Raw genomic sequence first — 26922 nt, 5'->3', positions numbered from 1 at the left:
AATATGCAGGCTGATGAGATGGCTCAAAGGAAAATGCTTGCTGTGCAAGTCCCATTACTTGAGGTCCACGCCCAGCATCTGTGGTGCGTGTGACAGGGAGAATCAGCTCCAGAAAATCGTCTCTGAACTCCATAATCGTGCTATTATGACAGGTGTACCTACAATTGTATGCACATATCAAACACACACAGTCACAATAATAAAAACAATAGTAATAAATTTTTGAAAATTGCAACTTCATTAATCATTCATAAAAAGAGGAAAGGTATGGAATAAAACAAATATACCCTGCAAATTTTGAGTACATGACACACTCATTTTGGGTTCATGACCCATGTTTAGTTCTTACTCCCATTATGCTCTAACCAAATGATAGTCAAATCTCTATTCATACAGATATTGTAATGTTAGCTTGTCTTCACTGGATATGAACCAATTATGTGTGTGTTACATTTATCTCTATCCTTTCTCTTTAGCCTTTTACTCCACATAGGATGTAGTGATATTTCATTTGTATTTTAATAAATAATGCTTGCATGAAGTTCAAAAAGTAAAACAGTCATGCTGATCAGCCTTACAGCCTTACACATCTTAATCTCACTAGCTACACTAGTTTGCTATGGAAGCCAGGCAGCAGAGGAGCACGCATTTAATCCCAGCACTAGAGAGGAATATAAAACGGGATAAAGCACACAATCTCTTTCTGAGATTTCTGGAGGCAGGATTGTCATTTCGGACTGAGGTAGGGGTAAGAACCAGTGGCTGGCTGTTTTGCTTTTCTGACCCGCAGGTTGAACCCCAATTTCTGTCTATGGGTTTTTATTAAGTGTCCTACAATAGGGTGTTCTTGGCAGTATCTTACAAATGGAGGCGCTATAAAATTTGTTATAACTGAGTTCTCAACTGGTTCTTCAGAAGGTCCTCATGTTTAATTTATAATAATATTTTACATTGTTTGCCTGGGGATGTAGGTTATGGTTAGATTACTTGCCCAGTATACACAGAGCCCTGAGATCAATCCCCAGAACTGTGATAAATAAATAGATGAATACATACATATATAAATGAAGTATGAATACTAATACATTTATTTAAATGAGATACACATTTTGCAAAGGAATTCTCAAAGTTAGCTGCTCTTAAAATGGTGATGGTAGTACACACTACTCTTATCCAAACAAGTTGGAGGCTGAGACATGAGGGCAGCATAAGTTCAAAGCCAGCCTTGATACATAGTCTGGTTCTTTCTCAAGTAACATGTCCCCTACCTCCTCAACCCAGGTACATACACAGAAAACCTGAGAATTCTGTCATCCAAACATGAAACAAACAAACAAACAAAAACCAAAACAAATGAGCCAAAGGCCCAACCAAACAAATGATTGACAGTTCCAAAGGGCCCAACCAAAGTACTGACAGTTCCAAAATGAGAGCTGTTGAGCTGGAGAATGAATACGTCCTCTGAATTCCTGTTTTGAATTACAATCTCTGAACTGTGCTCATTTATCCTCCTACAAAGGTTTCCAGGTTCTGGGTAAATATGAGTTCAGCTCTTTTTCTCCCAAAGGTCATACTTTGCAGGAGCATCTTTTATACCTCACTACTTCAACAGAGCAAACACATCCTAATGACTGTTTTCTCTATGGACTTATTTGTACATACTTATATTTTTTAAAATCAAGGCTTCCTAGATAATGAAAACAGATTTGCTTTTATTTTTAAGGTTTTCCAAATGTTTTAAAGGAATTTAAACTAGGTCTGTGAGCTTTACCAAGTACATGTAATATGCTCAGTACACACTGAAAACCAGTTCTCTTTAATGTGGGTATTTATACAAAGAAAATGCAAATGTGTACTAGAGAAATAAAGGGCATTGGCCTAGCTTATCATGGAGGAAATTATAGCAGGGTTGGTTCCTGTTTTTTATGAAAAAACATATAAAATAAATTTTCTTTTAGAATTTACTAGACTTAATTTTACTTAATAAATTATCTCAGTACCTTTTTGAAAGCTTTGTATGTAAAGAAAATGTGATGCTTAGGCACGGCTTACCATTAGCACTACAAAATACTCCCAGATACATTTTCTCCCTAACATATGTGCAGATGCTTTATGTATTATACTCCCCTTGCCATATTAATATATTGCACTGCAATGCAGGTGTGCCTAAAGACTACCTTAATTCAAACTCATTAAAAAAATGACGATTATTATGTTAAGTGATTTTCTCTAGTGATGAGGCAACAATTATTCATTCTTTCAGAAGGTACTGAATGTTATGCTATGATAAGACACTGTGAGCTTTGCACCAGGGATCTCAGAAACTTTTGGATCCAGACCACAATGAGGATGTAAATTTGAACGCACTCCTTTTTCTGAAATACCATTGACAGCATCACAAATGTTCAGGACTCTGAAACCTCAGTGAGGCCGGGATTCTAACCAGTGACCTTCTTTATTTTTTCTGCTGCAAGGAACCTGAGGTTCTTGGAAACCAAGACACTGAGGTAGAACTAATCTTCACAAAATTTATAAGAGGCAAAGGTTTGAGCAGTCCTCCAGAGTTTATTATTGGCAGGATTTGACTGTGCAATCAGTGGCCTTTAATGCTTTTTCTTTCCATATGAAGAAGAAGGAGGTACAGATACTTATATAGGAGGGATTTCCCAGGAGTGGTTTATGAACAGCCAATTAGACAATGTCAGTGTCAAAACTGTTCTTCAGTAAAGAAGAGACGCTGTAAATTTGAGATTTCCAGGAGCACTTGCGTGCTGGGACGCTGACCCCATTCTCCTGGGTGTGTATTAATTCTGTGCCTATGCTCCAGCTCTATTTGCACAGATTTATCATTTTCTGCTTTGAACCTCAGGTATTTGAAGTTGGACGCTAGAAGCCTGAGTCCCCCAAATCTCACCAAGCTGAGCTCTACCCTTTACTTAAGTATTTGAAGCTCACTGAGCAATTGTTTTCTGATTTGATTTTCTAGGTTGTATCCCCAGTCTTCCATGGGGCTACAAGTCAGAAGTAATTCTTTACTGTGCATCTGACGACTTACCAGCTGCCTTCCCCAAGGGCAGGATTCTGACCCCATCTTCCACAGCACTGGAACCAAACATACATCTTTATATAAAATAACTAGACGTCTGGCATATACCATTTTGAAGTGAAAAGGAATCGCAATCCTCTGGCATTTGTGTTAGTGAGTGGAGCCTGGGGACTTACCCAAACTGAAGACATTCCACAGAGAGCCATCCTGCTGCCTCTCATCCACTGATATACTGCTACTGTTGGGAGAACTGTTAACCTGAGTTCATTCCTCCACGCTGAGATTTCCTAGATTTCACTTGCAGACAGAGATTTGGTGTACTTCTTAAACCCTGCCTGGCTTTTTCTACATGGCCCTTGGGTTATTCACATGGAATAGCCAACAGTGAACCTTCAGAGCACTTCTAGCAAGGTTAAATTCAAAGGCTTACTATTTGTTATGGGACGGTGACCAAGGATCTTGCTTAGTTTCCTGCTCACCCTCTGAAAAATGGGTGTCATGACCTAGATGACATGATGCTAACCTCTGAGTGGTTTGCAGATTTAGAAATGCTTCTTTAGGGTGCAGGTTCATCTAGGGAAGCAAAGATGAGCGATCAGTCCCATAAGGTGCAAGGTCCAGACACAGCTGTAAAACTCATTGGTGTGTTATGGTTCAGTATAACACATGTGATCCCTGACAATGCTACTGACAAAATAGCCTGTCCTGTAAATGTGAAGGACATTTTGAGGGCTCTTGAGATATTAGTGAATTTTCATACTTGATCTTGCACAAGCAGCCCATCTTCTGTATAACTTGATGGAGAAAAGTGTTATATAGGATTGGGACAGGAAGCCTCAGAAGCTTCCTTTGGGCAGGCTAGATTCTTGTAGGATTGGCTAAACAGTTATGTGCCCTACCCGCTACCATAACAGTACCTTCCTGTTACAAGTCATCAGGAGTACGGAAGGCTGTTGCTGGGGGCTATGGCAAAAGCAATCAGTTCTAATAGGGCTTTGTTTTCAGTCATGGAAAGGAGCAAAGGCTCCATGCACAGCACTAGAACAGCAACTGTGGGCAGTATATAAAACATCACAGCAAGTGGAATCCTCTAGAACAGCAATTGTGAGCAGTATATAAAACATTGCAGCAAGTGGAATCCTCAACTGGTTTTCCCTCAGTGACTCTTAAAACTGCTTTCCAGCTTACCCAACAAGGGACTAAGTTGACGACCTTCTGCCCAAACCCCTTCCTGCTTTAACGCAGAAGCAAACTCTACAAATGTGGCATACATTCTTATAGCCATGCTGTGTGATGTCTATAAGCCCCAACACCAACAATATTCAGACTGTCTTAGGATGGGAGTCATTTGAAGACACTGAACAGCCTCCCAGTAACTGAACCAACAGCTAAGTCAGCACTGGAAGGGTTTTTGCCCATCCCTGTAGATGACCAGTATAGAGATAGTGCTAGTAGGCACATCAAACAAAAATATACATACAAATGGTCACGAATGTCATATACCTAAAAAAAAAAGTAGTCAGTGCACTGAATTAGGAGCAGTGTGGATTTCAGTCACTCACTAGACCTGCCCTGTATTGACAGGCTATATTTAGAATCCTCAGTTCCTAGACGGCTTGGTGGGAAAAGAAGGATTTGTAGATGCTGAGTTGACCCCTATAAGGACAACAAATATGAAAAGAAATATACAATAGATTTCAACCTGAACCAGAACTCCTGGTAATTTTCCATGTAGCAGATCACAGCCCATCAGATATTCCTGGAAATCAAGAAGAAGATGCTCTTTTCAAAGTATGGGCATTTCCCCCCAGCTACGCTTAAAAGCTGCCCAGAGTGGAACTAATATAGGTAGGGAATTATCTAAGGCTACTGGCATTTCTGTGAAATGCAATGAAATCTTGCATGCTGCAGAAATATGTGAGCACTACTCCCTATTATGACATCAACAAATGGAGCCCTCATTGGACATGCACACAAGTCAACCTACCCCATGAGAAATTGTCAGGCATACTTAATTGGACCTATGCCTGCCAGTGAGAGCTACAAAAATGGCTTCACCTGTGTTGACACTGCCACGGGCCTCTTATAAACATTTCTGTGCAAGAGAGCAACATGGAAAGCCACCATTAAGGGTTGCACCCCACTCGGTGTTACACATGGGTGTCCATGAAGAATTGATAGTGACAGGCAGCATTTCATGCACATTGAGATACAGAATAGGATGAAGATAACCAGGTCCGATGGTATGCCCAGCTATCTTACAGGTCTACTGGATCTGAGCTAATTAAAAGGAAAGGTAGGGTGTTAAAACCTAACATCTAAAGAGTCTAAACACAAAAGGTACCCAGTTTCTATGGGAAAAGAAACTCTCAGAGGTCACAAAAATAATGAATGAAAATCACAGTGTGAAGGGTGGGCTATCACTCCATGAAGTTGTTGGCTAGGGAAGCCCCCGAGGCACCACAGATCATAAAGACTACTGCAACTGCTGTCAGTTGTATGCCAGATTCAGAAAGTAAGACCCTTTCGCTGAAGATGTCCCATGTGCACACCTTGCCTACAGGGCATGCAGAACTAAAGCTGAAACTGAACCGGAAACTCCCATCTTGCTAACTGGCTTTCGTAGTGCCAGAGGGATGGGGCATGCATGTTACTGATGGAGAACAGAAATCAACATTCCTGTTTGGCTATGGGCACTGTGTGCTTAAATAATGCCATGTCAGGCAAGATGTACCTGCTTATGGCTCTGCTGTCATGGATAAGACTTAGCAAATCTTTGGACTGTATTTAAGCCCCTCTCCAGGAGAGGGAGCTCACAACTAGTATAGTAAGCCAGGACAAATATGCGGCTGGGGAGATCATAGTGCCAAAAGGAAAAGAAACACCTATGGATTTACTAGATGGGTGTCAAACTGCGCTTTAAACATTTGTGATTACACCCATCGCTCACCATTGTTGTCAGCCCCAGCTCAAACAATGGTGAAACTCTTGAGAAAAGACGATTTTTAGGGTGACACAGTGGCCTAATTTTGAGCCATAGGTGGACATCTTTAGCCATCGTTTCTAATAGTCAAGGATCATTGCACAAGAGGGGGTCAGAAAGAAGAATGTAAAATTAAGAGGAAGGGGTGAAGTGTTATATAATAAATTCCTCATAGAAACATTCCATCCTTCAGGGAAGTTCTTTAAGACAGAAGGCAAACAAGTCAAAATGTATTTAACAGTCCCTGAAACAGACAGGATTTGCTCCCCTCCCCGCTCCCACACACGACACAAACAATACAGAATGTAGAGAAACACTCTCAAAGAAGCCGAGCTGACCCTGTCTCGAAAAACCAAAAAAAAAAAAAAAAAAAAAAGCCTAGCTGCATAGAATACTCTTATAAGAACCAAGATGTAGCCAGGCCGTGGTGGCGCACGCCTTTAATCCAAAGCGCACGCCTTTAATCCCAGCACTTTGGAGGCAGAGGCAGGCGGATCTCTGGAAGTTTGAGGCCAGCCTGGTCTACAAGAGCTAGTTCCGGGACAGGCACCAAAGCTACAGAGAAACCCTGTCTCGAAAATGAAAAAAAAAAAGAACCAAGATGTAAAGATGTTTCCAGAGCAGCGTTCTGGAAGAAGCAGTTGTCTGGAAAAAGTTTAGACCAACTGACTGACTTGGAAAGGGCACCCCAATCTGTTGAGCTACCTGTGGTGTGTTTCTGATTCCTAACTGTTGTGAGCTGTCATCCGTGCTGGGGTGGGCTGTACTGATGCAGCTGTCTTTGAGTCATTTCTGCTCCTGGAAGTAACCCTTCTTCCATATTCCTATAAGTAACTCCAATAAAACTCACTGGCTCATCAAGTTGGACTTTGGAGGTATCAGGGTTTTTGTCTGTCCTGGAGATTGAGGAGACATGTGTTTTACCTCCCTAGGAAAAGTCTTATCACAAAACAGTCTAAGAAAACTTTTAGGGAGATTTCATTCATGGAACAATTTATGCCATGTTAACATAGGCATGTATTAGTTAAAATCACATGTATTAGTTAAAATCACATGTATTATAAATAGGAATGCACAGTAGAAATGAGGTCATATAACTTAATCTGGCAGTCAACATAAGGACCACCACACAATTTACTGTCCGTAGAAACCAACCTGTTCATTTTTTAATGCCATAAAAGAAAGACCCAAAGAATAATCACACTCCTTGAGCATGCTCATGCCTTGTGGCCAACTGTCAATCTTGACAACACAATTCTAATCTATTTGATTCCTTTGCTTTGAATAAACTGTGCTAGCAAAAAAAAAAAATCCATATAACACCTTATATAAATCTTGTAAGAGGCTAAGAACCTGGAAAACCATGGCCTACATCCACAAGCCACAGATAACATTTTGACAAATCAAAGAGGGCTGCGACCTACACTCCTAAGGCATTGCTGAAAACATTAGAAAGTAGAAAACAACCCATTTCACCAGCATGCTAAACTCTTGTTTCTCAGTGTCTGGATATGCCAAGGCTCTCACTGGTGTTTCTGAAGTTGGCAGATCTCAGCCGTAGCTTGCAGAGATGACTTCATGTTTACTTCTTTGTTTTAGAGAATAGTACTTACCTTGACAATTAGTATATGTATGAACAATTTAACTCTTACGTGTTTCTTCAGAATGACATATCAAAGAAAAAGAAAAATAAATATAAAAGAAACCCTTCCAGGACTCCAAGCTGCTAATGTAATAAAAATTTAACCTTATAGTCAACATGCTCTGAGTGCTGTTCCAAACAAAAGGCGTGACTTTCAGAATGTTATCAGGAAACTACATCTTGCTTTGGGAGGAAGAATCAAACGTGCATATAGGTGACAGCAAGCAAGAGAAACAAACATCTCTGGGGTTGTAGAAATTGAAAAACTCATCTACTTGCATTTAGATATAGATGGATGAGGGATTCCCAACCAGAAGCAACTGGCTGATGGACAAAATGAAGGAGTTTGAATTCACTGTTTTATTTTCTCCAAGTCAATGAATAATGTGTGATTTTTAAAATGAAGTCGAGCTAAATGCTCACACGTGCTGAAAGGGATACACAGTTTCTGCTATTTGACACATGCCTAGGAAAGGCAACTTTAAAGGCAAGAGACATGGTCACCCTGTATTGCAGGAGCACATCATGGTGGAAGTGGGTGACAGGAAAGTGCTTGTCACATAGTAAGGGCAATGCAAAGAGATGGGTAGAGACAGGAAGGGACCCCAGGATCCACGATATCCTTCCCGGCTATGCTCTCTACTGACCTAACTCCCTTTCTGCCTCTTAAGCTTTCTACCTGTTCTCAATAGTGCTACAGTCAAACAAGGAAGACACTAAAACAGGACTTTGAGGGACAGGTGTCCATGCTATAGCAGCGACAATTAATTAGCCTGATAGCGTAATTTCTTTAACTCATGATATCCTCATATCTAACAAAGTTAAATAATTTGCTCTCTAAATTATTACCTATAAAATTGATATTACAGCCTAATAAAGCTATTCTGCCTGCATTTTATTCTCATACTGTTTTTAACAGCTTGGTATTTTAAATTATATATTATTTCTATTTCCCTAGCTTATGAGTAGATTTATTTTGTTTTAATCTACTCCTCCACTTTCAACTCTTCCTAGGCTCCTCCCCAAACCCAAAGTCTGTCAATTAAACTTTCCATTTAATGTCTTGGCTCTCTTTAAGATTTAGGAAGAATCAGCCAAGCATGGTGACATTTACCTCTTATCCCAGCATTTGGGAGGCCACGACAAGAAGACTATTGCCCATTCAAGGCCATTCACTGGACTCTAACAAAAATAAATAAATAAATAAATAAATAAATAAATAAAACAAAATTAGAAAACATTGGTTAACACTTCAATAAAAATGTATTCAAAAAGGATTTCTCATCAACTTAAAAGAGTTTATAAGTGGTAGCAATTTGCCTTTAAATCACTGCTTTATAGAAAAGGAATTCTTTTTTAACTCATTAATGAAAACCTGTAACAGAACTTTAGCTTGCTTTTTATATACCAAACTATAAATTGTTTGAGTAAAATAATGCAGTATTACATTTCTATGAGTCTAAATGACCCATGGTTAATTGAAATGTTTCAATTTGCAAATGCTTCGGTTGAAGCCACTGCACAATTTTCTGTGCCTGGGGTGCGTGCGGGAAATCACTTCAGGAGACCCTCCGTGCAACCCCGGAAGCTGCTATGTTAAATAAATGCTTTTACATGGCTATACAACTAATTAAGTGAGCATCGCTTTGGATTTAATGTTGTTTCCTCAGCAGGACCCACTAAGCAGGGAAACACAAATGATGTTAGAGCTTTGCGATGGGCCAGCAGTGTGCATCGGGGGAAGACGAAAAGCCTCAGCAGGCATCTACCGTCCTAAGCTTTATTTCCACAGTGCAGTTATTAAACATTTCATTTGCTCATTAGGTACATAATATATGACTGCCAGGTGTGGCCTCCTGCTAGCGTCTCCTTGCATGTTACTCCCAACCACAGAACTTTCTATGTTGAGAAACACCAGGCCAGGCTGCAGCAGGAATGCATTGTGCAGACCTACTTGGGGTAGATCAGAGGCTGCGGTGCATTCTGGGTCTGACTTTTGACTCAAACTTTCATATTCTTGCCTACCTCCTCCTATAGCCAGCTCTAGCTTTCATTCCCTTATTTTATGAATAAAACTGATATACAAACAAAAAAATTCTCTCTCATCTATTCTATAGTGGTAGCTGAAATGGCCTCTCACTGTCTAGTTTTGATGTGAAAAGTAATGATACATACTTATTTGTAAGTAATCAGTTTGCTTGTGTCATCTGGGGATGATGAAGATGTGGTAAAGTCACCTGCACTTCTCATGTGGGTTGAGTTTTGGTGCTATGAGAGAAATGGGAACAAGGTGTGGGAAATTGTATATTCTCCATCTTTATATTGTATGCTCACAGAATATTAAAAATAAAGTGAGCAGCTCTATTTACTTGCATACGACAGTCATAGAGGAATCTTTACAGGCAGCCTAGTTTCAAACATGCATGCTTTTGTATTGTTCTTAAGGTATTTTAATGCATAACACATAAGAGCGGATTGCACTTTAAGAGTAATGAACACTGAAATGACTAAGAAAAGGCTTGTTCTCTTCTAACATCATCCTTTCTCCTTACAGTGAAGTGAAATGTGGTGTATCTGCCCACTGGGGACAAGCTAGCAAAGGGTCTTGTCTCTCTACCCATATATCCTCTCCCAAGTAAAAGAATCAACACCGAGTCACAGGTGAGATGGGTGTCACATGATAAGATTGATAGAGTAAATATGACTACTCAAGTTCTTAAATGTGCACGTGATTGACACAGACAACTCCAATTGTGTAGACCACATTTGTTAGGCAACTAAGAAAGGCTGACTCCAGTAGAGCAAGCCAATAGTCACATGGATGGGGGAGGAAACAGGCCTCCTTATTGTTCCTCCCTAGTTTCTTGTAAGGGCCATAGCTTGCTAGCATCTGGATACATTAGGTCATCGGGATTTCATCTCTATTGTGTCTATGTGACAGAACCCAGAGAAACACTTGGGTGTTGACATCTTTTCTTAGTGGTAGAAAAACTATGACACCCCAACACTTCCTTGAAATAGACTTCCAAAGCACACATTATTGTGTTGTCTTGGAGACAAGAAAATCAAAGTTCAAAGAAGACAAGGGAATACTTAAGCCCTCTCAGCTGGTGACAGACTTCATGGATTTCTACCACTGAGATATATGTTTTCATGGACAAAAATAATCTGAAAATTAACCAAGAAGACATAACCGAGAATTAGAGCGAACAAACCAGGCAATTGTGGGTCTGGGAGGGAGAGAATAAGAACGGGGCAGCAAAGAATAAGAAAGATGTCAGCAAACCATTAGTAACTCACAGGGGCACAGTCAGAAGAGAGAACAGCAATAAACGCTACAGATTTCTGTTTACTCTTTCTTCCGTCACTGGGTATGTGACCCAAGATATGATAAAATATGATAACGTGGTGCTCTACCACGGAAGTCCTGCAGACTCCCCCTTTTTCCTTTAAGGCTGCAAAATTTGTTCCCTTCTAATAGATGAAACAGAATATATGTAACATCACAACATCAGAGAAATGGAAATTCTAAAGCCTCTGTAAAATACAGTATTTGTGAGCTGATTTTAGTTTGATAATGAACATCAAGAAACACCTCCACATACTTTTCCTTTAGTTTTATCCTTTTTTTTCCTTTCAGGAACTTCTCATTCCCAACACCCTCATCATTACATGTTCACTTTCTATACACTAATTACGTGAAACCAAGAGCCTTAGTTCTTTCCCATGACTGAAAATAATCACCCAATAATACAGCCAGTGACAAATCAATCATGGCTTTCTAACTGCCTTGACTTGTTTGAATTTTATTGATAAATGATAGAATAGCAATATTGGCAACTGAAAGGTGTTCTGTTGCAATTTCATCTACCTACTTAAGGGATGTTCTGCTTCTTAAAGCAGCTTTCAAAGATGGTGGTAATGTTTTATTTTCCATCTCCCTTTCCCTCTGGCTGAACAGAGAGCTCATAATCCAACAAATAATTTAATTATCCTCCTGTGGGTACAGTAAGCATCTAATAAAACATGTAGTAGTCTTAATGAAAAGATACATTTTCATGGTTAGCCTATGATTTAACTTCCCACCTTTGCATATTGGAATCTAAGTACCAAATTTACTAGGCAAATTGTCGGCCATTTAAAAGTAACTCAGAAAAAAAAACCCATAGGAGCTTCCAAAATACCAGAGGAAAGAAGCCACTATAATTGGAAACATGAGTTTAAGTATGGTCCCAAGTTAGTTTAAAGTGTTGGTATCCTATATATGAAGTGTTTATTTTGCATTTTGTAATGGATAAAAGGAAAGCTTATGAGAATTTTAAAGATTTGAAAGGAAGTAGGCTCATCAAACAGCCCTTGCATTAGGTTAAAACTGGGAAATGATGACTAAGCAGAGGTGGGGGGAAGTCCTCAAGAAGAGATCACTGTGTAAGGCTGCTGTGTACTTTGGATTTGCCAAGCACCCAACCCACTGACATCAGGGACGACATTATGCTTTGATGGAGGCAACAAAATGGAGGTGGACATAGGCAGGAAGAAACCAATGAGGCTGTGGGACGTTTGTACCAGCAATTATCCTTGCTTCTTCATTGAGAGAGGTCATAGAATACATCTCAAAGAAATCAGCAAAGATCTTGAGAAGTGGATTCACATGAGCAGATTTATGGTCCCTCCTTCTACGGTTCTTTCCTGAGGTTCCTAGTTCAAAGCTACAGAATACCCAGCTGATTAAAATAGCAATAGAAACTCACAGTCATATGCTGGTGTTTTAAGGGCACGAACAGTAGTCAGGTATAAAGATCTTGTAATTCATTTTATTGTATGTATAATGCAGCTATTTTCCATTTTAAAGGCAAAGAGCTGACCACAAGTACCCCTTTTTGTAGTAAACCCCTCACAACATCCTTAACATTGTGAAATAATTGATTTTCATTTGTTCCGTCATTTAATGGAACTCAGCAAAGAACATGCGTGAACACATATACAAAGACAATTCTCTAATGGCTATACATCACAAATGTGTTTAGAATGTCACTTTGAGATTACACTGTGGTATTGGCACATTGCTACATTAAACACAATCACTTCCAATTTTTATATGTGTATTTTTTTGATTGACTGAAACACAGCACACACATCATTTTCAAAGATTAAAACCCTACATTACTCCTTCTTATCCTTTAGCTCTTATGTTCCTTCCACACCTTTCATCTGTGATATACCTTGAAGCTTGAAGGGAGTTATATTTGTGACTCATTCATAAACAGTCATTTATTCCCACAACTTTGAGCAGCTATGAGTCTTTGCAGTTACCTGCAGCCACTTAAAAAATAAAAGTTCATCTGATCAAAGCTGACAACACTAAACTCAGTAGTCACTTAGAAGGCAATTTGGTAGACAGGTAGACACATCATGCCTATTTAACGAAACAACTGTATTAGGCTCCATAGGTGATCCCCAGCCATGGAGAAATCAATGACTAAATTTACAGTACCAACCATGAATCCCTGACCTAGGAATGGGCATCCACACTAATCCTAATGCGATTGGTAATCACCATCAAAGACTGGCCACTACCACAACAGTGCATGTCTTACCTGTCAAAACAAACATGAAGGGGAAGGGGCCACAGGTGGCTGTCGACTACTCCCCTCTAGTAGCTTGTAGAGCACTTTCTGATAATAAGAAGGCTGACCAGGTGAAGAGATGTTTCTTGCTTAGTTCCTGATGAATACTGTATAACTTCTGGTCAGAGCATGTACAGTACTTTTGGCAATAGAGTCTTAGCATCTAGTAAACAGCAGTAACAATTTTCTGAATTGTTTTGAGAGCTTTGGATATTTTCCAGGAAATAGCTCATAGGGAGGTAATTCACCCAAGACCGGTATTTTTATGTAATCAAGTATGGCTTCAGGGAGTAGCTTTATCTACCCACACAGGGTACCTGCAGTCAAACTCCTTTTTAAATGTTTAATTTGGAATTAGCTTAGCATTTATCAGATTCCCTTGTGGCTCTTCATACAACTGTAGTTTGGGTACATATTTTTACGATAAAATTGTGTAAGAAATATCCAAATGACAGTATCTTTTCTTTGCTTGAAGGAACTACTATATTTATAATGGCTGTTTTCTTGAATTGCTTTTCTATCTTGGTTTCTGGAAAATTATAGTTTTATCTCTAGTACTTCTTTTTGTTCTACCATAAAAAAATGGAGATTTGTCTAAATCTGTTTTGAAACTTTACTTTTTCCTTTGAGTTTTTTTTTTCTAGAAGTTGGCATCTTATTCTTGTTACTGTATGCTGAAATGCTCACTTTCTGAAGATGATTCTCTATGCTACCACTTCAGCTCTGGTTGCTCTGTGAATGCTAGGTCTCTCCCTATACATACTCAATTTCTTTCCAGGTGCTCGTTGCTCATATAACCTCTTCATCATCAAATTTCTTTCTACTCACAAAGCCATCTTCCCCAGTACTTCATTCCTTCTGCTTGTTTGCGAGTTCTCTGAAGACAAGGGATTAAAACAATGGTCACGTGGGAGTCATTTTCCCAATTCCTCCCTTCTAATTATTCAGTTACTCAACAGCATCTGCATTTGAAAGGTAGCTCTTGCAAATGTCTCCTATTCTCTCTTTCTGCCCTTCAGAAGCATGACACACTTTCTATATCATTCTTGGTTTACTATTTGACCTTCCTTAGTAACAGCTCATTTATCACACTCTGCCTTTTCCCAGCATATAAAGTTACTATGACCATGGGAATCAGACTTTGAAGTCAGAAAATTTTACCTATAATCTTTGAAATGCCCTTCCTGGATCTTCATGATACAGTTTTGTGATGCTACAGCAATTCCAGACTAGGGATTCACACTGACATCGTGCAGAGTGAGATTACCTTCTGCAACTACTGTTTAGTGACCGTGACCACAGAGGCCCCAGTTTTTGCTCTCAGAGCTCTAGGTTCCCATCATGCAGTATAGTGCGGGTTACTTTGCAGTTGCTGTACAATATAAAAGCATGGTAAGTGCACGGTGGCAAGCTTCTCGGTGTTTAGAGCTAATGTAGAATTAACTATGAATAGAAATGCATATGATACAAAATATTTTTTCCTGAGCTACCAGAAATGTAATTTACTCAGACTGGATTCCCTAAAAAGTCTGCCTGGTTGAGAGTTTATTCCTTCCTGTTTGCATTGCAAGTAAGTGATTTAAAGTCATCATTTTAATAGCAGCCAAAGAAAAGACATGTTAAAGTCTCCAAATGGAAAGTTACCAATGAGGACGGTATGTCTCTATATGATGCTTTGTAAATTCTTCACTATTTAGAATATCCTCCTTTTTGGGATTCCAGAATATTTCATTTTTATACAGAATGGAAGCCAATTCTGGGTTTAGAAATGAGTTCATCTATTTTTAGATTTATTTACATCTATATAGATACTTACTTTAACATTCAAATAAGAAAACACAGTCGGTACATATTGAAAATGAAAACCACAAATAAAAGTATAACAAAGTAAAACCCAATGAATATGTTAACAACTTGTCATCAAATAAAAACTGAGCAAAATCTGGGGCATGTTTGGTTGCTGTCTTTCTTCTACAAATGATGAGGCTAGAATATTGTGGATTATCAGACACATCCCAAAAAAATTAGAATATTTGGTGGAAATATACATATTTATACATTTACACATATATAATGAATCTAGAATATAGATTTGTGACTTTTTTGCTACCTACTATTCCTTGACCTCCTGTTTCTATATCTTATAATATAATGATGTAGAAAACAGATTTCTCCTTAAGATATACTTAGGTTCAGAGCCTTGTTCTGATAGTTACATACTGTGTGAACTAGATCTACTTCTTTCATCTTTTCTGAGCCAATGTTTTTTCATGAATGAATTAGGAGAAGGATTTTTCCATTTATGATTCTCTGATGAGTGAATAAGAACACAAACTTACAGTGCTGTGTTTCATAAAGGCAATTCGTAAGGAAGTCTGAAGATCCCATTGACATTACTAGAATACACAAACTATCATCTTGTGGGATTTTAGTATATATTATACATTGTTTTACTATTAAAGAATATCTAGACTGTGTTTCTACAGTCTTCAATGGCAGTTGTAGAAGTAGTCTCACGGAAACAAAATGTTTCTTTAGGATGATACTCCACAAAAGGATGAATAAAGCATTAACACCTGAGCTTTGAGGTGAGGAAAAATTAGAGATAACCTGCACGTGGAGAACAAACACATGTGTGTGTACAAACCCATATACCCACACAGGAGAGAGAGAGGCAAATTTAATTTCAAGTGATCTATCATGCATACTAATCTTTCCACAAGCCTCAGGTTAAGAGCACATGACCTGTTCAAAAATAAATTGCTTCAAGGTGTAAACTACAGAGGGGCAGCCACCACATCATCTGGAATCCCTTTAGAACTCCAAAATATGGGTGTTTTTTCCAGATTCACTAAACATTCTAACCTCTATGTGATTTGCAAATGATTTCTCCAACACATGAAATCTGAGATTCACTGCTACAGAAAAAAATATCCATGATTTATCATTAAACATGAGTCTAGTTTAATTAAAATTAAACTTGTGTCTCAAGTCACAAATGTGCTAATATCATAGCTACAGATTATGTTTTTGAAAATTAAAAGACAAATGTCTTGGTAATATTTTATGCATGATCAATAAGAAATAACCTATTTGTTCCATTTTTCAATCATTGACTTCTGCTCCTCACTTATTCAACCTCTGACTTGCTATTTTTTGCTTTAGAGGAATGAATTCTACATGAATTTTTGATCTGAGATTGAGAGATTCTAGTAACATCAAACACATTAGATTGGTTCCCCATAGGTCTCTTCAGGGAGATGCAATGCTTACAAAGCCAGGAAGGCAGACATGTCGCCATCAGATTTGCCACATTGCAAGACATAAGGCTTTACTGGAACCTACAATGTTGCAGCATAGGCCAGTTTCCTGACTGTTGGATGGATTTATGATTTGAGAGTGAGTCCTGGTCCAATGGATAAGACCATGAATCGCAGTAAAGCCAAGCAATCATATTCAGAAGACCGTATTCTAGTCACTAATTTCTGCTCCATCTGGTGATCTGTTTAACTTAGGGCCATTATATCCTGCAGATATATGCAGGGGAGTACGGCATTTCACAAATTACAGCATGTTTGACCAGACAGTGAGTTGTGACAATACTATTTTATTCTCCCCTTTCAGATGATTCCCTTCCTTTCTGTAGGTGTTGAAAATATAAAGGAGCCCAGAGTATAAAGTTATAGAGCCTCCATGTTATACCAGAGGTTCCTGTTAAATACTATCATTTTATAACCATAATTCATGTTTCTTTTTATTCCCTAGAGTGGTGCAGGAATGCCTCTCCAGGTTATATTTTATCTTATCTAGTTATGGTGGGAAATTGAAGCAAAAAGAAGTTAAATGGCTTACTCAATATCCTAGGTAGTCAGCTGGGGTATTAGACCTCAGTGCAGAACTTTTGTTTGTTTGTTTGGTTTTCGCCAGTTCATACTTTTATTTAAATTTTGCTCATGATGGATAAGAGACACGGGAGAACAGATCAACTCCCCTCATTCTTCAACTGGCCACACTGTCCTGCTGCATCTCCTATACCAAGGAAGGTGTCTTCTCTGTCTTGTTTACATAGCATAGCTTGCTTCTGTTGAGAAACCAACTCTAGAACACAGCCAGAGGTAAAACTAACACAAGCTATAATTTCAAGTGTAACAATGAGGGGAACTAAGGGTTCACCGTGAAACCCCTGATTTTATAAGAAGCCTACTACTGTGCTTGGAAAAATGCTTGCCTTATTAGAAAATTATGGCTCGCTGGCTGTGTAACTATAAAGGTGCATACAACTCACCATATGAAAGAATCAAAGGTGTGAATGAAAGATATTTAAGACAGCAGTCTAGAAAACGCACTGAAATGGGCAGTCATTCCAATCTCATTATTTCTATTAGTTGGCATGTACAATCATGTTATAATACCCCTCTCATTTGAAATCAGTTGTTTGCTTATCATAGTAATTCACACACACGTAAATGGTAGAATCCCCTTTGCTACAAAAGATAAAGGTATTGTCCCGCGAAAGCCTCGACGTTCCAGTGAATGAGTTTCTGGTAATAAGAATATCAATCCTTCTGGATGTGTATGTTCAAAGTTAATGTTTACAAATTCTCAAGATGGCTACCATGGTAATACATTGTTCTGTCATCTAGGAAAATGCTTTATATCATTGTCGGATCTGTCACAAACTTTTATGTAACTTTTATTATACTATAAGTCTTATCTTCATAGTCTACTCATAGTTAATTTCAGTTCATCTCAACACAGAGCCTTTGTGTTTATTTTTAGAGTTAGTTTTTACAGAACTTATATTCAAAAGTCCATTAATAGGAGGCTAATGTGAAAACTTTTTCCCAACCTTTCCCACACCTTCAGAGAAAGTTCTGGGATCTGATATGAATTAATGAAGTAAAAAAGAACTTTCAACTACTAAACACAACCGGGACTACAGACAAAGATGTTTATCTTTTAAAAAGATTATGATTTATTTTAAGTGTGTGTGTATGCGTGTTCTCTCTCTCTCTCTCTCTCTCTCTCTCTCTCTCTCTCTCTCTCTCTCTCTTCTCTCTCTCTCTCTCTCTCTCTCTCTCTCTCTCTCTCTCTCTCTCTGTGTGTGTGTGTGTGTGTTTTGTCTGTGTGAGTGAATGCCATGCATGGAGGACACAGGTACCTACAGAGGTAAGAAATGGATACTAGACTCCTTGGAACTGGAATTAAGGTAATTGTTAATTGCAAGCTTGCTTCCAAATCCCTAACATTTGGAATTTTTAATCAAATTAAAACCTTTCCCATACTTTTACTCCTTCCCTAATCAAGGAAAAGGGAATCCAAGGAGATGGATACATTTTATTTCTATAACACTCAAGCCTGTAGACTTTCATACAGCCCATTCTTAAGGACTATTATATGATTTCACATATGAGGAAAGTAGGAGTCCGAAGAGAAACATGGATTCTTCATCAGGCACCAACATCTGTGCATTGTCAGTTTCTCACGTTTTAGCACGCACAGTGGACCCTGCTCCTCTGTGTTGCACTACACAGGGACCATGGCATGAAACTCATGAAACTCAACTAGTCAACAGAAGTTCTAGGACATGTGGCTTCAAATTGTTGTTTCCAACCTTTATTAAGATTTAAGGCACTTGTAGCATAGGAGTTAATGTGTAGTTTGAATCATTTTTATCTGCCTTTATCATTAATAAACATCTAATTATTCTATTAACTCTCAAATTGCTTTACTTTACCTTAAATAATTGGATTGAAATTGATAAACTGCATTCAAATTCTGAGTTCTCTTTATTGTTTTATCTGACAAACTAAACAACCAATTGAATATTCATTGCAGTTTGGATGAAGATCCCAAGAACAATGACACAATATTCCTGAAAGGTAACAGGGTGCTCTGCTCCACTCGTGGTTAATAGTGGCTTCTTGGTTAAATATTAATTTATTGCTGATGATCTTTATGAATTACAACTTAGTATAATATTTAAAGTTTTATGCTTTAAATTGATTTCTTTTTTATTGATTTTTACTGAGCTCTACATTTTTCTCTGCTCCCCACCCTATCTCTCCCCTCCCCCTTTCATCCCTCCTCCAAAGTCCCCATAATCCCAATTTACTCAGGAGATCTTGTATTTTTCTACTTCCCATGTAGATTATATCTATGTAAGTCTCTCTTAGTGTCCTCATTGTTCTCTAAGTTCTCTGGGATTGTAGTTTGTAGGATGGTTTTCTTTGCTTTATGTTTAAAAACCACCTATGAGTGAGTACATTAAAGTTTATACATTTCCCTATAGTGATTTTTATAAAAATATTTTGATTTCCAAGACATTTTACAAAGATCAATACAATGTTTTCATCAGAATTTAAGCATGTGATCTATAAAGGATATAGGACACGCAGAGGATTGTTGACTTGGAAGAGAACTGCTGCGCACTCTGTCACCAAGGAAACTATCAAGTCTCTAATAAAATCCAAGGACAGCCCTCTGAAATAGCATGTTTTGAACTATCTTATTCATGAAGTCAACCACATATTGTACATAGACCTCTTTAATTGTAACTTATTATTAGTATTTAAATAGAATTTTGATATTTTAGCATTTCATGATGTTAAGCTGACCATTTACTTCAAGTGTATATATGATATTATTGATAAAAATATTTCCCTTCTTTTTAATTGAGAAAACTTGATTAGAGGGACTCAAAGATTGACCTAGCAATCTCTTCCTATGTCCTCCAAATAACTTTTTAATTCGAAATAGCTTTTCTCACACACGCACTGCTGTCTTGGTCTGTGATCATTGTCTCTCATCTACAGTTTATATTGTATTTCCATGTCTTAGCATTTCCTTCTGAAAGTCTCAATCATCCGTGTTGGACTTCACAGATCTGGCCATCAGCAGTCCTGACAGATAGCAACAGATGTAAGGGTTTGGCTTGCTGCCCTACTGCAAAGGATGACTGGCAGTTGGAGCAGGTGAACTTCCAACAGATGGCCATGGTTTCAGAGTTCTTTGGAAAGTTAGTATTCTTGGTATAACTTTCTTCTTCTATCTAATAAGACGTGGATACTAAAAAGTTATTTCAGAGCTGGCAAGATAGGTTGCTTTGTGAACTTGGTGCAAGGCTGGTGATCTGAGTTTTAAACCCTGGACCCCACAGAAAGGTAAAGGAGATAAACCACTTCACAAAACATGTGTACACTTCAAACAAAAGTTACAACCCACTTCACAACATAATACACACATAAATACACACACACACACACACACACACACACAGAGAGAGAGAGAGAGAGAGAGAGAGAGAGAGAGAGAGAGAGAGAGAGAGAGAGAAAGAGACAGAGAGGAAGAGAGAGACAGAGATAGACACACCATACAAGAACACTCACACAATAAATGAGTAAATTATAACTTCATTACTCAATAACTAATCTAAATATCACATTATCTTCCACAATGCTTCTTTAGGATATATTTCTGAAATAATATTCAGAAAGTAACAACAACAACAAAAAGAAAATCCAAATTCCTTGTCAATACTATATTTTTCTGAATTTTGGAAGTCTGGTTTCATACTCAGTTGTTCAGCATGGGAAACATTAACTTTTTCAAGTCTTCATTTTATCATCATAGTTGAGGCATCAGTCACTTGAATTGCTTATTAAATCTTCTCTGGAATTAATGTCCCAATTTTTAAGATAGTTAACAGACCTCTTTGCTATTTACATGTCAGAATACCATTTTACAGGAAATTAGTGTTTTCCATAATAAACACCAGGTAGATTACAGGGTGACAAATATTGGTTATAGCTAAGCAGAGTTGTCTTGTTACATTTTGCTAGAGTATGATTTAGGATGATTAGATTATAACAGATAAAATTTCATCTATTAAATAAAATTTATTACAAGTGAGGACAGGAAAATCTCATGATGCTTCTTAAAAGCAGAGATGAGATTTGACATGAAAGAAAATGTATTTAATAGGAGGTAGTGTAACTTTCATGTAATTTTCCTCCATACAATTGATCCAGCGTTGACTCCAATAAGACCAAGTCAACGCAACCCGGTTGTTCAGTTATGAGAGTGATTTATGTTCTGTGACTGACCCTAAGAGAGAGGGCTTTATGATACCTGTTGAAGGACCCCTGATCTCCCATAACCTCTACCTACGACTGATTCTAGCAGGATGGGACACTCAGGTGGCATTCGTTAGGAACCACCCCAATGGTGGACTGAGAGTGGGGTGTTGGAATCGATTGCAGTGATTTCTAAAAAGCAGTTGACTGGCCACATCATTTCATTGCATAATTACAGAATGAGGGCCTGACAAAAAGATACTGTTACACAAGGGATGCATGATTTCCAGAGTAGTTATAAAATATAAAACATGATTTCTCTCTCCACTTTAATGCATACATACCCACACCTTCTCCTTGATCCAGAGACTAGTCGAAGCACATGCCGCAATGCGCAGCAGGAAAATCAAACTCAATGTTGCTATCTATACAATGAAGTGATTTTTGATTTTGTCATACCCACTGATATTATTGATTGTTCAAAGATTGAAAAGATCAGGATTCAGTGGGATTTAATATAGATATAAAGGCGAAAGAATTACAGGATTCCTTTTGTTTTCCAAACACGCAAGGGCAGCAGAGGAAGCTCATGTTATACTAGTGCAACACTGTAAATGTCAGTGTTTGTGAAGTTGTATGCTCTTTGTCTGTAGAATGATTCTTCCACAGGACAAGTGGACTATTGTTCTAAGCTCATTTAAAGTATTACTGGTCCTTGTACAGCTAAGAAGAACTTCAGGAAGGAACCACAAAAGCGTGTATGAAAAAACACATACACAGAGATAAACACATACAGATGCACACACACACACACACACACACACACACACACACACACACACACACACACTATCTTTGCTCTCTTTCTATTTAAGCTGAGAAGGACTAAGTCAAATCATTAATCTATCCACGCCTGTGATTTTTAAGGTACAAGGTAGCTGCTCTGTGGAATGTGTAAAGCCTGTGCAGTCATTCACCGCTACGATATAAAGCTCTGGTACAGAATCATTTTATCACAAGATGAAGATGAAGATTTGGAAAGCACCATAAAGACCCTGGAGTCTACTAAGCTAAATCTCTAACTCAGCGGGTGTGTGGGAGGGATGAAGGAATGAATCTATGCTTGCAGGTAGGCAAAATTCCAGACATTATGACAACAGAATGCCTCTTTAATTACCACCTACCCCAGCAATATTGCATAACGCTCTGCGATCCCAGGGAGATTGTTACTCCATGATATGTATTGCCCTATTCCTCATATATAAAGCTGTTGCAAGCACAGCTCTGCACATCTCAGTGGGAGGCAAATTGAGGCTGGGACCCTTAACACTGCTCATGAAAAACCACATGCAGAAATCCTATTGAGGGGAAGAGCTCCTTCACTGATGCTAATCACAAAGCTTTCAAAGCAGAGGAACTTCTCATTTAGCATAATCTTTAAAAATTAGAGCAATGCCTCCCATTACCATATTCTAAAGTAATTACGTGCAGTAAGTAAAGACAAATTCATTACTAATTACACAGCCTTTTATTGTGAAATCCAGAGTGAAATTATTTGAGGTATTTTCTTTTCGAAGCTGACAACAGCATGAGTCTACTTCATCAATCAGTTTGACTAAAGCAATGATTTTCTTGGAATTAAAATTTGTTGAAAGCACTAAGTATTTCATCTTTTGGGCTAAGAAGCATGTAGTTAATGTCACCACTAATACATTTGTCAGTCTGCTAATTTTCTTTTTCTATTAGAATAAGTAAACAGCAGCCCTTTTAAGAAGCATACTATCTACCATGTGTCAGGAGCAATGTAGGGAGACTTCTTTGAAAACCATGTGGTAAGGCATTATGAGATGCACAGGAATCACAGGCAGACAATGAAGGAGAAACATAAAAGGGAAAAGCATTTAATAATTCCAAAGTGACGGTAGAATACATCTCACAAAGCATAAAGGGAGGATAGCATTTAGAGGTGAATCATAAAAAAAAAATCAAATCAAATCAAACCAAGAACTCAAGGCAGAGGACCAGAAAATGAAAGGAGAGACGGTTTCTGACAAAGAGTTAAAGCTGAGTGGGAGCGATCGCCTAACAAAAGAAGGCTCCTAGAGGACAATGGGGATAGAAGCAATGAGGCTTTGCTTCTAGGGCGTTCCACCAGTCAGTACCCCCTTAGATAATCTCATTATTTGATGGAATATGGTCAGGGACAGTCCAAGCAACTCATTCTGTTCCTACGGATATGCTTCAATCACTTAGGCTCCACTGCGTTTCAGTTAGACTTGGTAATACTTTAATTAGAAGAAAAGAATGCCTGATAAGGAATGCCAGCTCTCTGCTCTGCTCACTGTCCCATAAAGAAACAAATGGTCTTTTTGATAATTGTGTGATCCCGGAGGTCCAGATTGCAGCATGATTTCCACATCTCATGTCCTGAATCAAATGTCACTTCTACCCAGTGTTTCTTTTCATCTTTCATTTACAATAATATTCAAAACTGCCTTTTTGCTCTATTATTTGCTGAACATAGCGGACAATGAGGACTACTGAGAACTCAAGAACAATGGCAATGGGTTTTTTTTTTCCAGAGGAGAATTTTTTTATTTATTTATGAAAGATTTCTGCCTCCTCCCTGCCACTGCCTCCCATTTCCTTCCCCCTCCCCCAATCAACTCCCCCTCCCTCATCAGCCCGAAAAGCAGTCAGGGTTCCCTGGCCTGTGGGAAGTCCAAGGACCACCCACCTCCTTCCATCCTACTGCACGTACTGGCTTTGTGGGAGCCTAGGCAGTTTGGATGCTCACCTTACTAGACCTGGATGGAGGTGGGCGGTTCTTGGACTTCCCACAGGCCATGGAACCCTGATTGCTCTTCAGGGTGACAAGGGAGGGGGACTTGACTCGGGGAGGGGGAGGGAAATGGGAGGCAGTGGCGGGGAGGAGGCAGAAATCCTTAATAAATAAATAAATTAAAAAAACTATTATTTAGAAGAAAACCCTTTTCTTCTGTCATAATTTAGATGTGAATGGTAGTGCTCTTTGGAGATGGCAGAACTCTAAGAGGTGGTAACTTGTGGGAGGTCTTAGGTTATTTGGGGCATACTCTCAAAGATAACTAGAAGAACCTAGTCCCTTTCTCCTCTCCCTGTCTGGCAATGAGATGAATGGTTTCCTCTGCCACATGTTCCTACCATGATGTATTGCCTTACCACACACAGAATTAATAAATCATGAACTGGAACCTTTGAAACAAGGGCCCAAATAAACCTTTTTCAGGTTTAGTGATGGAAAGATGGCTTTCATGATGGACACAAGCTAAGAGAATAACAAAAAGTACTCTGGCAATTTCGTTTTATGATGTTTATAATTGGTATAAAATATTAAATTACTTTTTTTCCTATTAAAATGTGGATAAAGATGACATATAGGAATATAGCACTAAATGCATAACTATTTAGAATACTTCATTTATTCCTTTTCATAATTTTGGAATATTTGATAGATTACTTTTTATATCTGAATTTGCCATTAAATACGTTGGACATAAACTGAGAGGCATAGATGAATTCCTCAAATTTTAGAATCTGTGCTTCCTGACATTATAAAGAGTTGGTGAAGAAGCATTACCTACCAGATCTGTAGACTGAAATAAGTTGCTTAAACTATCTGTCGGTTCCCTGATGACTTTTCAGTCATCAGTAACAAGCATGAGCACATGGACACGTAATCAATCCACACTGAAAACATACGAGGTAACCACGCCTTCTCTGGTTCCCTTCTGTACTTCCGTAGAGCTATCATTGACGGTAACGTTCCTTGATAAGTGACGTGGCTACTTACCCGGCTGAGACAAAAGTGGTGTATAAGGGACTTTTGGTTCTATTGCACTCATTGGTGGAGGTAGCAAAGGGTTGGCAAAGCTGCGGAGCGGATGAGTTGGTCGGACACAGGCTGTGGGGATCGTTCTGCTGGGTGCTTCTTCGCTGCTGGGATGTTCAGGCTGAGCTGGGGGCAGCATGGGCTGCTGTTGAGCAGCGGGTCCTTCACTCACAGCTGTAGGAGAGATAAATCAGGTGTCATTCAAGATAAAGTTTATTTCCCCACATTTCCATTAACAGTCCATGGAGAAAAGATAATATCAGCTAATCTCTTCTCCATATTATGGACATTCTTATTCTTAAACTCTCTTGTACATATGGACAACAATCAGCTCAGCACTTTTCAACAGTAGAAACAGGTACAGTAGGATTGGGTCGGTCTTCCAGAGACAGTAATACAATATATTCTCACTAACTATATTGCATGAACTGTCTGGACCCTGTAATCATAAGTGATGAAGTGAGAAAAGAGAAGTTATTTCTTCCTTTCTAAGTAGTAATGCCTGTAAAATTCAACATACCCACCCCGGTTACAGCTGCATTATTTTCTACCAGCCAATATGCCAATTTTCCTGTGATTTAAACATGCCATGTCAACTGTCAAACAAATGAGAGTTACAGGGTGCTCAGAAGCATTGCGGAAAAAATGATACAAATAATAGCCACCATCATTATCTCCCATAACAAAATAGAAGCACATTGAGCTAAAAGTTATGAGACATGACTCCACCGGAGCAAGTTGCCTGAATACAGAATTACGATTTTTTTTCCTCTTTGATAGCAAACCATGTAATTTGCAGGCAGATTACTATAGTTGAGGAGGCTTCACATAGTCATTTGTGACAGCCTTGAGGTATCTGGACAGCTTTGTATATGTGATTGCACCTTTTCCCCTAGGGAACACAGTTGAGTGAGACTAAAATATTTTCAAGGTTTTTTTTTCTGTTGCTAAAGACAGGATGACTCAATTTTAAAGGTTCATTCATATTCAAAGCCAAAAGGTCTAAGTTAGACCACAGACGCAAAGAGCTGCCTAGTAGGTGTGTTGTTGACTCTAGGCAACTATTTCTAGTTATTTATTTCTTAGGAAAACTGTTTTGAGGAAAATGGGAAAAATATAATATTGGTATGATTATATCTCATTTTGGAAGGATAATTATCGACATAGAATTGTTTCAAGATACTAAGTTTAGGAGATAATTTTGAGATGATGCTGAGAACCTCAAGAAGTAGGCAGAGGAGTTAGAAAACATGTCTGAGAATTCTAAAGTAGAAGAAATGAAAGATTAAAAAGATTGAGGTATCTTTTAAAAGTTGTGCAGAAGTGACCCATGGTGCAGAAGTGTTTCTATTTATCCTTTTGGGTTCAGATAGGGTCAGAGATCCCTGGGGGAGAGAACAGGATGCAGAGTTGGCTGAGGAAATCATGGCAGTCAGAGTTCAACATCAGACAGAGGTGTTTTTAGTCAAACAGGGAACCCTGAGTAAGACAGCCAGATGCCAAAACCCCACGGAGATCTCACAGGAAACTTGCACAAACACCAGGGGAGGGGAAGGTCTGTGGATTTGATCAGATTCTGTCTTGGGATGGCTGAATGTTTAATTTTCCAGAAGAAAAAAAATATTAGGTTTTAACTTTGGACTTCTGTTCAATCTGAAGAAGAAAGTGACCAAAGCTG

General features: G+C 38.6%; 1 protein-coding gene across 1 annotated transcript in view; it reads right to left on the bottom strand.

Moving 5' to 3' along the window:
* Nucleotides 1-26922, bottom strand: part of Dcc (DCC netrin 1 receptor) — a 1030120-nt gene that overhangs the window by 5314 nt on the left and 997884 nt on the right. The window contains exon 27 of the mRNA XM_075968336.1: nucleotides 25206-25418. Coding sequence (XP_075824451.1) covers nucleotides 25206-25418 — 213 coding nt within the window. The remainder of the gene's footprint in view (nucleotides 1-25205; nucleotides 25419-26922) is intronic.

The sequence above is a fragment of the Microtus pennsylvanicus genome, chromosome 4 (assembly GCF_037038515.1).
Source record: "Microtus pennsylvanicus isolate mMicPen1 chromosome 4, mMicPen1.hap1, whole genome shotgun sequence".
Classification (NCBI taxonomy): Eukaryota; Metazoa; Chordata; class Mammalia; order Rodentia; family Cricetidae; genus Microtus; species Microtus pennsylvanicus.
Note: the sequence above shows the minus strand (reverse complement) of the source record. Positions and strands in the feature narration are given on the sequence as shown.